The 12,597-nt window shown below is 39.3% G+C and overlaps 2 protein-coding genes across 9 annotated transcripts in view; one reads left to right on the top strand and one right to left on the bottom strand.

Moving 5' to 3' along the window:
• Window positions 1-12: 12 nt before the first annotated feature.
• On the top strand, window positions 13-7,746 carry LOC117416629 (ubiquitin carboxyl-terminal hydrolase 1-like). 2 transcript variants are annotated; one of them, XM_034027897.3, is made up of 9 exons: window positions 13-150; window positions 2,308-2,527; window positions 2,935-3,061; window positions 3,267-3,374; window positions 3,485-3,648; window positions 4,013-4,713; window positions 5,363-5,527; window positions 5,622-5,823; window positions 6,349-7,746. In XM_034027897.3, exons 2-9 carry the CDS (start codon window positions 2,361-2,363, stop codon window positions 7,109-7,111), a joined length of 2,397 nt encoding a protein of 798 aa, XP_033883788.3. In that variant the 5' UTR covers window positions 13-150; window positions 2,308-2,360; the 3' UTR covers window positions 7,112-7,746. The 2 variants fall into 2 exon arrangements, with proteins under 2 accessions (XP_033883788.3, XP_033883787.3); XM_034027896.3 differs by lacking the exon at window positions 13-150 and adding an exon at window positions 720-947.
• A 75-nt stretch (window positions 7,747-7,821) lies between these two features.
• LOC117416890 (dedicator of cytokinesis protein 7) overlaps window positions 7,822-12,597 on the bottom strand; it is a 47,080-nt gene continuing 42,304 nt past the window's right edge. For 4 of the 7 annotated variants that reach the window (XM_059035208.1, XM_059035206.1, XM_059035202.1 and 1 more), the window contains 7 exons: window positions 11,771-11,896; window positions 11,584-11,673; window positions 11,061-11,297; window positions 10,452-10,595; window positions 9,711-9,817; window positions 8,980-9,147; window positions 7,822-8,253 (listed from right to left, as the gene is read on the bottom strand). In XM_059035208.1, coding sequence (XP_058891191.1) covers window positions 8,211-8,253; window positions 8,980-9,147; window positions 9,711-9,817; window positions 10,452-10,595; window positions 11,061-11,297; window positions 11,584-11,673; window positions 11,771-11,896 — 915 coding nt within the window. In that variant the 3' untranslated portion in view covers window positions 7,822-8,210. Of the gene's footprint in view, window positions 8,254-8,979; window positions 9,148-9,710; window positions 9,818-10,451; window positions 10,596-11,060; window positions 11,298-11,583; window positions 11,674-11,770; window positions 11,906-12,597 lie in introns of all 7 variants that reach the window. The other 3 variants (XM_059035207.1, XM_059035205.1, XM_059035203.1) reach the window with 1 other exon arrangement.

Below are 12,597 nucleotides of genomic sequence, written 5' to 3' on the forward strand. Positions count from 1 at the left end.
TATCGTGATGAACGAGGTCCACCGGGGGCGTGTCTCTGTGCCAAACAGGTACATTTCAAAGACGTTAAGTTTGTGGAAGAAAGAAGCCAAGCGAGGAGGCATTTGTTATTGTTTTACAAAGACTACGAGGGGCAGAGCTCGTTAAACCAGGTGAATGCACCCCGTTTACTTTGATCATTATTCTGTGCAGCGGCTGTTTTTGAATTTCGCATTGTTAATGACTAATTACACAGGCAGGATCCGCTTGATATCACGGGTCGGTTTGATTAGCCCCAGGGTATAGGTAACGAGCTCATGTGTGTCTTAAACCTATAGTACTAAAAGCAGGACTGGATCGAACTGCTATGGAGTGGGAGTCTTACTGTCATCCCTGTACAAATGAATTATTAACACAAAATACATTTGGGGCGACTCTTGTTAATTAGTCAAATGTTGTACATAATTTAAAACTGTACATGTTGCTTCCATTTCCAAACTAAAGTGTATTGGCTTTATCTTTTTTTTTAGAAACGGTATGTTATGAGTGCATTAGGTAATAACTACTAAAGTTTCCCCCAAAATAATAAAAACACAACACATATCTCAATATAACTATATGTCGCCCGCCGCTTTCAAAATGCTGAAGTAATCACGTGGTCCGGTTTGGGGGAAACCACACAATTGCCTTCATAAAAGTAAAACAAGGCACACGTGTTTTCAATTCAAATAACACAAATCACGTTTTAATACGCTTTTCGTTACCGAGATGCATTTTCAAACGACCGATTTATTTTTCTACAGGCATTATTTTTGACTACCTAAAAAAAAAAAAAAAAAAAGCAAGCGCGCGGGCGGGGTCTTGTTGCGGGAAAAAGCGCCAAGTTCTGTGCCGGTTGCTAGGATTAAATCTGTGGGAAATAATAAAAATAATACTTTACAAATAAAGCATGGGTAGCGTTTTCATGACGGTGAGTAAGTTAATTATTAGCCCTTTAAGTTTATTTGAAAAGTAGTTGTAGTCCGCTTTTCCTATGGCGTGCTCACTCTTTTTATTCTGAGTGATTCGCGCTGGTGAAAAGGAAATAACTCCAAAATAAAATGTCGTTTAAAGTCTGTTGTTAACGAATACCTTATTAAATGGCAGTTGTAAAGAAAAAACTAATGTAGAGGTTGCGTTTTTCTTCTCTAGTTGGAAGGAGTGCCGCGGAAGCGGGGAGTAGCAGGTTGTTGTTGTTCTGCATTGATGGCTGCGTCACTACACTAGTACACTTACAACGACCAGCGTCAAGTCTAGGAGATTTTTTCGTAAGAAAATGAAAAAAAGAAACCCTTTTATGTGATGTGCGTAAATAATAATAATAAAAATATAAATTGCATTACAGTAAAGTGATGTTTAGTCGTTATTTGCTTTTGGTTTTTGTTTTACAAATCGTCAGCACACGTGTATTCACAGCAAGGGTGGCGTGTGGCGGGACTGAGTGTTTTATCTTTACTGTAAGATCTGATGGGTTTCTAAAGGAAATTCACACCCACCGTTGTAGTTTAATAGTCATAGGAATAATGATGCAAGCGTCTATAGCTTGTACCTGCACTTTTATCTATTAACATTATATTAATCAGAGTACGGATAACATGAAAAAAAAAACTTTACCAGCAGTTTATTATTATTTGTTTATTTAGCAGATGCATTTATCCAAGGCGGCTTACAGAGACTAGGGTGTGTGAACTATGCATCAGCTGCAGAGTCACTTACAACTACGTCTCACCCGAAAGACAGAGCACAAGGAGGTTCAGTGACTTGCTCAGGGTCACACAATGAGTCAGAGTCAGTGGCTGAGGCGGGATTTGAACCGGGGACCTCCTGGTCACAAGCCCTTTTCTTTAACCACTGGACCACACAGCCTCCTAGTTTAAGGATGGGAATTCTGTTTACTGAACTATAAGCTGATGTGTGTTCTTAAGTTGAATACCGCCGTGTTTTGTATACAATATGTAATAGTTTGACTAGTTTAGGGGGCGTGGTGTCTGTGCGAGGTGCGGTACCTACAGCACTTTCTGCACCTTAGTATTGTAACTTTTAGTTAATGTTATTATTTATTTTTTTTAAATCGTTGCACACTTTACAGCAAGGATTTTTCAAGCTGCGTGAAGCTGAACTCCCTTGCTTTTCCTTCTGGTCCTATTGTTTGGAACTTTGTGGAATATCATATAGACACTTTGATCAGAGTTTTACTGTCATTTTTGAAAATATTTAATTTACACATGTTCTTTTTGTGACCCTTTCGCTAAATGATGACTAACTTGTATATTTGGTTGTGTTATTTGTAGCGTATGTAATAACACCGTGTCCTTGTGCTGATACTGTGGAAAGCAGCAACACGATGCCTGGCCTTGTACACAATGAAAACGGAGCAGCAAAGGGCAGCCCTCTCAAGAAGAACCGACTGTCTCTTAAGTTCTTCCATAAAAAAGAAACTAAAAGGGCGTTAGATTTCTCTGAGACACAGGAAGAGGAACAGACTGCTCCAGAACCGGTTGTGGCAGAAAGGTTGGCGGCTTCCACATTTCAGTTAAATATGAAAATACGACTCTGATTGCTTAGCAGTTTCACCCATGCCAGGTTTTACTACGAGCTTGATAAGCCACACTGTATAGGTACTTAGCTCGTGTGTCTTGTAAAACCAGGAATGGATCGAACTGCTATGGAATGGGAGTCTTATTTCCATCCTACTCTTTTAAAAATGGTTTTGCATCTAGGCACCACTAATCAAATTAATTAAAAAAACAGAAAATCCACTAAACTCTCATTTCTACATGTGTCTCTAGCTTAATCATGTGTTACATTTTTTTAACAATTTGGAGCCCCAGCACATAAAATGTTGTACACATTTTTTTTTTTTTTTTTTTTAGAGTTTACAACAATTGTTATATCTTTAACATTTGACTTTTCTTCAGTTGTGACCAGGTTGTACCTGCACCCCCGCCCACATCCCCTCTTCTCTATGAGAAAAGGGAAAGCCTGGTACCTTTTGTGGGTTTAAATAACCTTGGCAACACCTGCTATCTTAATAGCATTCTACAGGTAACTTTATAATTGTATCAAAATGCTTTCTAATATATGCATTTGGTTTACTTTGAACTTATTTGAGTAATGGTTTTATACCAAGCTGACTCTTATTACTCTCACATGATGTTATAGTTAAATATAAGACTGTTACTAGGAGTAGAAGTTGCGAGTTGATTTTCAACTATTTTTTAAAGGACATTCTTATAAAATGTGTTTCTAGGTATTGTACTACTGTCCTGGTTTTAAAACTGGAATTAAGAACTTGTACAATTTGATCTTAAAGAAGAAAGACAAGCAAAAGGACGATGAGGTGAAAAAGGTGGAGAGGGTAAGTTTTTAAGAAGTTTTACTTTTTTTATATAGTATTTTCTTGTAACATTCTGTAATGGTTGGCAGATTGCTGTCGTTTTATTAAAAATGGCATGTGTTTTGTTGTAGGAAAATGTTCAAGAGGATTTACCGGTGAATATTGAGCTGCTGGTCAGTTTTCATAGCCTGGTGGTGTCATTGGATCAACTTCAGTCCAGCTATCTGCTCAATCCAGAGAAACACACCGATGGGGATCTTGCCACGCCACCAAGGAGATTGCTGAACACACTTCGGTAAAGACACTGCATCTGGATACCTATTAGTGCAGATATCATCTGTTGGATTATTAGAAACTGGTTCCAGTTACACTCCTCTATTGCGGGTTGTGTTGTAGTGTCAGTCCTCCTGTACTGGTGTGCACACACTTCACTTGCACTAATTTAACGAAGATGTAGAGTGCATTTATCTCTTAAGCTGAGGAACATTGGCTTGAAACTTGGTTCCAGGAGACTTAGTTTGAGGCAACTTTGCTATTATTATTATTATTATTATTATTATTATTATTATTATTTCCTTTTTAGCTATTTAAAAAAAAAAAAAAAAAAAGCAAGAAGGGATGGGTCTTTATTTAATACTGTGTTTAAATGCATTTGACAGGCTGCTCAACCCCATGTATGAAGGATATCTACAGCATGACGCCCAGGAGGTGCTGCAGTGTATCCTGAGTTACATCCAGGAGGCTTGTGAAACCTTAAAGAAAGAGCACAAGAGTCAGGTGGAGAAGCCAGGTGACGGAGGTGAAGAGGACTCCCAGCAGGGCATTCGGGGGGAGTGCAGCGCACCACCTGCCAGCAGCGCAGAGGAGGAAGGTTTGGAGAAGGATGACGAGAAACAGGCGAATGGGAAGAGGAAAAGCGACACGGAGGCTGGCAATCTTAAAAAGAAGCCAAAACCTCTCAGAACACAGAAGCCGGTGGAAGAAAAAAAACACTTCACACGATCAAAAAGGAAGTCTTCAAGTGATAGCGGGATAGAGACTGAGAAGGAAGGAATAGACAACGGGAATGATCCTGATGGGAAGAATGAAAACGATATTGCCAGAGGTGCGAAGAAAAAGAAACATCATAAACTTGGCTGGCTGAAGTCTTCAAACAAACAGCCCAGTATCTTCTCTAAGTTTCGCAGTGTGGGAAAGCTGAGCACACATTCCGGACATAAAGGGCAGGAGAAAGTGGCTGAGGAACTCAAGAATCCTGTAGACTCAGTGAAAGTTGAAAACGGAGAAAATGAAGAAAACTGTGCTTCGAATAAACAGGTTAATAAAACCATGGAAGAAAAAGAAAAGAGCAGTTCTGCAGGTCAGTAGGGAATTTTCTCACACGTGTGCTCATGTGATCTATCAAAACATGCTTGTAGCTGCAAAATCAAACTGAAGTACTAGATTTAGAAATGAGGTCAGTGGAGTTAAAATAGTGAAGTAACTCCATATTTTGAGTAATAGGTGGCTATATATTTATAAGCCTCTCTGTGCACCCGCCCTGTTGTTGCTGCTGCTTTACAGGGTTATATAAAAACTGGGCAGGGTTTTCTACTTCCAATTTACTTTTTTTTTTTTTTTCTTTTTTTTATTATTAATATTTTTAAATGTAAGGTACAAAAACCCAGTTTAAGGTACATGCAGTGTGAAAATACAGTCAAAGATAAAATACGAAACCGGGATATTAAAGTGTGATAGTAGCATCATTTTGTGACCTCTTATTATTTATTTCTTATATAGGGCGACTTAGTTGTACAAAAAATACATTTCAATGTCTAAATCAGTAACAAAATAAATAAGAACATTTGTTCCATTGGCCAAATAAAAAATAAAGGACATGTAGATGTACTCTGTTGTCCTTTAACGTGTGTTTAATATTCAGGTGTCTTCTATCTGGGATCGCTTTAAGATGTTTACTTCAGATGTTCTCCAGTTCCATGTTCACCTTCTCTTTTCTTCTTGTCTTGCAGCTCAGTGCTGTTTTGATCTGATGGAGAGGTTGTTTCAGGGTCAGTTGGTGCTCCGAACCCGATGCCTGGAGTGCGAATGTTACACCGAAAGGAGAGAGGATTTCCAAGACATCAGTGTACCGGTACAAGAGGATGAACCTTGTAGAGTTGAAGATAGTTCAGAGAGTACGTACAGTAGCTCTTCAGTTACTCCATGTAATGTCCAGTGCTGGCTAAGCCTCTGGTTTTTACATCCCACCTTGTTTCCTTTTCTTCTCAGTCTCTCCTGAACCCAAGATGGAATTAAAGACCCTGAAGTGGGCAATATCTCAGTTTGCATCGGTAGAGAGGATTGTCGGGGAAGACAAATACTTCTGCGAAACGTGCCATCACTATACAGAAGCTGAAAGGAGCCTTTTATTTGACAAAACTCCAGAAGTTGTAACCATTCATCTGAAGTGCTTTGCTGCTAATAGTTCTGAGTATGCTACTATTATTCTAAATAGTTCAAGGAGTTTGAGTGCTTTCAGATCTAGGACTTCTTCAAATAAAAAGGCCAACAGCTGTAGCAGTTGCTCTCTGAACCACTTTTATACAGAACTAAAAGGTGGTGTTCTTTTTTTTTTTAAAGGTTTTTTTTTTTTTTATCTGTATCATGGTAATAACATTGTAGTATTCTTTTCATTTGCCATTTTATTCCTGTTTAGCGCTAGGGCTTGGATTACATTGTGTAACACACATTTCAAAGGTGCGTTGAAACATCAAGCATCTTGAGGCATTTTACCTGAGCTCATCATTAAATGAAAGCTTTGTATTTCAGTTTAGACAAAGAAACTTAGTATTCAGTTGAAGTGACCCGCAAGCAAGTAGGACCCCAGTCTGACACAGTACAAATCTTCTAGCTGAAGCAGTTCTAGTTCCTGAGTGGTTTCATTCCATACATATAAATAACACTTCATGACCAATGTAAGACAGTGGAGTTAACACTTGTTTGTATCTTTCTTTAGGTTTGATCCCTATGCCGGACCGTCTAAGGTGAACACTCCTCTACAGACGCCGCTCAAGCTGTCGCTGGAGGAGTGGTGCACAAAGCCGTCCAAGGAGCACTATGAATTATTTGCTGTAGTGATGCACAACGGAGTCACCATCAGCAGCGGCCATTACACAACCTATGTTAAAATGATGGATCTTGGCAGCGTAGAAATACAAAGAACGGACCTCAAAGAGGAGAGTGGAGTGGACTCCCTTAAACCAGAGCCCCTGGATGAAGAGACGGCCAGGTCTTGTGATCCACAGGACTACGATGACGGCGAAGTCTCGTTTAGCGTGAGTGGGAAATCGCACAGCACGGCACAGAAAGTCAATGTCAAGAAGTCTTCAGAAGGGGTTGGGCTCCTTGGAGGTCAGAGAAGCATTTCAAACTTTGATCTGGCCAGCAGCAAAGCAGTGAACCCTGAAAAGACAGTCGGTGCTCTAACAGATAATGGAAAATGTGAGCGAAGCTCTGCAAACGATCATTCGGACAGTCTGTCTACAAATGGGAAGGAATGCGCCTTTGCGAATGGAAACGGCAGTAATGAATGTAAAGCACCTAGCAGCCAGGCCCCCGATCCAGTCCTGTGCAATCTGTTGGACTATGAGGGGAAGTGGATGCTTTTTGATGACTGTGAAGTGAGGCTTGTTGAAGAGACAGAATTTTTGAGTTCATGCTCACCAGCCTCATGTTCCACCTCCACCCCTTATCTTTTGTTCTATAAAAAAGTTGTTTAAAAATGGCCCTGTTTATTTATGGGACCATCTACAAACTGCTCCCCTCCCCTCTTGTCTCTACTTCAGTTTATATATTGTAAAGCACAATTGTGTAAAATAAAATTCTCTCTGTCTTTTACACAAAAATACACATTTAATAGAAAATGTATTAAGCTATACAAATTGTTCTATTGTGTTAGTCTTTTCTATTCTGTTTCCTTGTACAGTAATTGTTCCTTTTTAATCTGGATTTTGTTTGCACGCTACATTTTCTAAAAAGTCAATAAACAGTACAATGTTTCACCTGAACCATACATTGTTTTAAAATGTTTATAATGTAGTGCATTTTATTGTTACATACAGGATTTGTTTTTTTTAACCGTAAATGTTAATGAAAGGTTATGTTGGGCAAAATATTGTATAAGAGTTAACATTTTATATGAAGATATTATATATTGAGCTAAAACAGTTTCTATAATAAAGATCTGCTTTAAGTTTTTTTTCTGTAGTCTTAATGTAACAGTGGTATGTCCCATAGGCCAAATTCTGATACCAAACTGTGTATATTGATTAATTTAAGCATGCACCTCAAGTACTTTCTCACTTGTTTGACCTGTTTGTAAATAGTTCAATAAAACTCATATGTGTTTGTGTTAGACTGTCCCGGTTTCTTCTTTCCATATAAGAACAGATACATGGGTTTCAGAAATTAAACAACAAATACAACCAGCCATTAGCGACATCAAAATATTTATTATGTAGTAAAATATTTTAAAGTAATAAAACAACGTTTAAAACATCTTCCTAAATCATAAAAAAAAAAAAAAAAACTAAAACAAAACTTTTTGATAAATAGAGGTGCTTGGTTCTTTGATTAAATAATAAAACCTTAAAAGTTGTATATAGGCTGAAGTGAAAGGCATTTGGACACAACATTTATAATGTGCACACTTCAGGCAATAATACAAGTTTGACCCTTCACATCCACTTTCAGTTCAAAAACGCAGTGAGTGGTTTTCTGCAGTTTTGAAGAAGTACCAGAATTACACCGACTGGCTTGAATACTGGTGATTGAACAAACCTTTATATTTACAAAGGAATAAATACGTTCTGGGTTCTTTCAAATATCCAGTTTCCGGAGACTCAGCCTGCTGAAAGAATCCCTATAAAAAAGAAAAAAACTGCAGTGTGAATTACATTTTCATATCGAGGTAGAAGTCCATCTAATCCATATACAGCAGGGCTCCTGCACTATCCTCTCAGCCCAGGGTTCAAGTGAAAGCAGGGTAGCAGTCTCCACCTTAGTCAACATCACAAAATCACCATTATTATTATTATTTGTTTATTTAGCAAACGCCTTTATCCAAGGCAACTTACAGAGACTAGGGTGTGTGAACTATACAGCTACAGAGTCTCTTACAATTACATCTCACCCGAAAGACGGAGCACAAGGAGGTTAAGTGACTTGCTCAGGGTCACACAATGAGTCCGTGACTGAGGTGAGATTTGAACCGGGGACCTTCTGGTTACAAGCCCTTTTCTTTAACCACTGGACCACACAGCCTCCATGTTATCTTTCATAAGCAGCCTCTGGCTACATGGGATGGCTACATCAGGACTGTGATAAATTTGCAGAGCTAATGTATGCAGGAGTGTTACCAAGCTGCCTGACCAGAATTACAGTTAGAGAAATGCAGGGCTGAGACTTGCATCCCCTGCCAGTGTAAAACATTGTATTGCAGACGCTATATCTGCACCACATTAAAATAGGCATGTGCAACTCTTATTTTTTACCTGCGCACAGGCGTGATTCCTGAAGCGCCCAGTTAACCGGCCTGCGTGGTACTGTGGCTCTTCCAGGATGTGCCCTGGTGGCTTGACTGGCATACCTGTGTGAACTGACTTGTAAGATGGGCTTGTAGAGCTGGGGAATCTTCCTGCTTATCAAAGGCTGGAGCGCCTCTTTGAGTCGATGGTAGTTCCGCTCCAGTTCTCGCTGATACTCCTTCTGATCCAGCCCAATGAGACTCTTGTTCTTACGCAGCGCATCTTCACACCTAATAGTGCAAAAAAACAAAATTGTATAACTATAAGCTTGTAACAAAACTAGGCTGCATCTCTAATTTTGAACTACGAATACATTTTTTTTGTTGTGCCAAATTACAGCATAAACAGCAGCAGCCTTTCCGTTTGTGTAAAATGATGAGAATCAACTGAAATGCTCAATGCGAAGGAAACCAAATATGGGTGGAACTACCATTAATAATAATAACTCTTATTTAATCTGCAAGGAAGGAATTGACATTGCGGGGCACAGGAAAGAAAAGCTTAAATATTGAAGAAGTCATCAATCAACACTTTCCATTGCACTATGGATGTGAAATGTAATTTGTTTGAATATGTGTTTTGGAAAGTAGAAAGACCTTGAGGAAGTCCCTTCTAATGAAAAAGTTTGTCATTGATTTGAAGTCTACTTTAGTACTTATAAATGTAGCTCTATTGATTGTTGAATAGTTATAAATAGCAATGGGAAATCATTGTACTTTTTAATCTTTAAAATAAAAAAATAAACAACATTTGTAACCGTATTTAAACAAGGCAAAAAGAAGACAAATCTAACTTTTTAGTGAAATCCTTGAAGCACAATCGTAGTTTGTTATGATGTCTGAACAGTTTGGGATCGCTGGGTATTTCTGACAGGAACACTTGTGCCACTTCCAAAGGACCCTTAAAACACAAAGAGAAGGATTTCAAGTGACACCCATTGTAACCAAGATAGAATTTCTATTGTTTTTCACGAAAGCATTTCAGGAGAAGAGAAATTGCACAGAGCTGTGACTCAGTCCATACAGAACATGAAGAGTACAGTGCAGCTCTAAATCAGTGGCATTACAGGAAACACACACTAAGGGTTTCTGGTATGAAAAGAAGCACCTCAGGTTACTGTAAATGGCAGTTACTTGCAACACCGCAGCTAAATACTTGGTGTCTTTTAGAACATGGCCTATTGCAGGGATGGAAACAAGTCTCCCATTGCATAGCAGTTTGATCCATTCCTAGTTTTACTACAAGTTTAATACGACACACCTGAGCTTGTTACCTCTACACTGGGGCTAATCAGGCTCCTAGTAAAACCTGGAATACACATCCCTGTGTTGTATTATTCGTGGTGTGAGATACACAGTCTAGGGAACCTCTGATATATAATGCATTTGCATCTGTAATGGACTCTGATGCCACTTCACAGTGGAAACACTCCACAACAGAAACGTTACGGGCCACCTTGCATATTGTTTCATGTTTTTCCATACCTGATTCCAATGTCTTTAAAATCACACAAAGCTTTCTAATAAATAATGACCTGGTTGACAGTCGTCCCCACAGAGCCCTGCAGTACCATCTGAAGCATCTTGGGATCGGCTGGTTCTTGGTGTGTCGCGAATGCAAGTTCCTGGGTTTTCTTCTGCATATCCTCAATGGCAACTTCAATGGGCGTGGAAATGACCTGGGAGAAGATGAAAAAAGCTCATTACTCCTAACTTCAATGCATTACAAAGGGTTTGGTTCCAAAGAACCAACAGCATGCAGGATGATCCCTTCATTAGTCTTCTGTTGTATAAGCACAACATTAAAAACAAATGTCACAGAGGGCTGAAAATACAGTAGGTGTGTAAGACGCATCAAAGACTGCTGTAGCAGTTAATCATATTTTTTTTTACAAGGAACAGTTAACAAAAGTGACAAGGACGCTACTGAAGAACAGACTTCACAGCGGATTTCCACCCACACGCTCACTTCAGGAATTCAGAGGCAGTACTGAGGAACGGTCAGGTTCCACCTCCAGGACAATTCAAACACCTTGCAGACCGCCACGCAGAATCAGCTTGACCAGAGGGGGCCCCAGACCTCAGACACAGTGGAATGGCAGGTGAGTCTTGTTTCGTTTGGAGCTGAAAGTGTTCAGGGTTACCTCTTCCTTGTGCATGACGTTTATCCTGGTTTTGATGTAGGGGAACGCGTGGGACGTGGTCAGGAACGTCTTGCGCTTGTACTGTTCGTGGAGGTCACCGTGAGCCCTGCCGTCGAGTGTGAACGGGGTGCAGTACATGAAGCGACGCAGGTTGTAATTCTTATCATAATACGTGATCCTATCCTTCATCTCGTAGCTATCAAAGTAAGGCTCCACGTACGTAATCTGGATGTATGCCTGAAAGAAAGGAACAAATCAAACCAAGTGCAAACAGCGGTCCTGAGACACGCATGTGAACACAGTCAGGACTGAGTGAAGTGGAGCCGCTTGGGGCTGGAGCTGCGGCTATTGCATTGCTTAGCTGCTCAACGCTTTCATTCTACATCGAATCCACTGCCTCATATACTGGACAGCATAGCACGTTTAAAATGAGACAACGGACAGGTTTGGCAAAACTGGAGGAAGCCAAGTCAAGCAGGCAAACACTGAAAACAATCCGACACACAGAACAATCCCACACTACCTTGTTTTGATCCAGTTTGCATTTGTCGACCGGATTCGAATCTTTTATGACTTCCACCATGTCCTCTCCAAATCTCTCACCGTAAAATCCCTGAAAATGTTAAGAAGCAAGCCCAGGGTAAATGAACACATCAGGAACGACAGGAGCAACGAGACCGGTTTCCATACAGAGCGTGCATTCCGCTTACCTCTAATCGGTGGGAAATCTCTGCCAGCTTCGTGATTGACGGCTCTTTGTAAACAAACTCTTGCTCATCCAAGTCTCCAAATTTGGATCCGTAAAATCCGACACGGAAATAGGTACCGAACATTCTCTTACCATCCTTTAAAACAAAGAGATATATTTCATATAGATGCTCTGTTTTTATAGGGTTCAAAATTACAATAATGATTGATATATTAATGCAGTGTCATTTTTAAGTATCTGCTGTGAGAAAAAGTTCAAGAAAGAAAACCATTCATTTTAAATTATATAAATATTTATTAATTATATATATATATATATATATATATATATATATATATATATATATATATAGTTTACCAGCAATTGTGTATTAACTCTGTCAAGGTTAGGAAACTATAAGATACCTTCGTTCACATAGAACACAGTACAATCTAATTGGTCGATAGCTCCAGTACACATTTGTAAATGTTTGCACAGCTAAATAAAGTACATATAATCACACTGACCGGGAGGATACTGTGGAACAGGAAATCTGAGATTTATCTTACAGGTCACAGGGTTAGCTCATAGTTTAGCAATGTACACAACCTACTTAAATAGATAAAGGCTTTAGCAATGTACACGACCTATTTAAATTGATAAAGGCACAATTATGCAACTCACAAACCAGCTCCTCGTCTTTTTGTGGGTTACAAGAGTTCACAGAAAGTTTCTATTGATATTCTAAGCATCTGTCCAAATGAGTGATTTCAAAAGCAAGCAGTATTTCTGCAAGAGCCGTGTAAATGACACTCAGACTCTTTGTTTATGAATATGTTGCTGAGGATT

The sequence above is a fragment of the Acipenser ruthenus genome, chromosome 12 (genome assembly GCF_902713425.1).
Source record: "Acipenser ruthenus chromosome 12, fAciRut3.2 maternal haplotype, whole genome shotgun sequence".
NCBI lineage: Eukaryota > Metazoa > Chordata > Actinopteri > Acipenseriformes > Acipenseridae > Acipenser > Acipenser ruthenus.

Coding starts and splice junctions, on each gene's coding strand:
- LOC117416629 (XM_034027897.3), top strand. CDS start 2,361: ATGCCTGGCCTTGTACACAATGAAAACGGAGCAGCAAAGGGCAGCCCT. Junction 3,062..3,266: donor ATCTTAATAGCATTCTACAG/GTAACTTTATAA, acceptor ATGTGTTTCTAG/GTATTGTACTACTGTCCTGG. Junction 3,649..4,012: donor AGATTGCTGAACACACTTCG/GTAAAGACACTG, acceptor TGCATTTGACAG/GCTGCTCAACCCCATGTATG.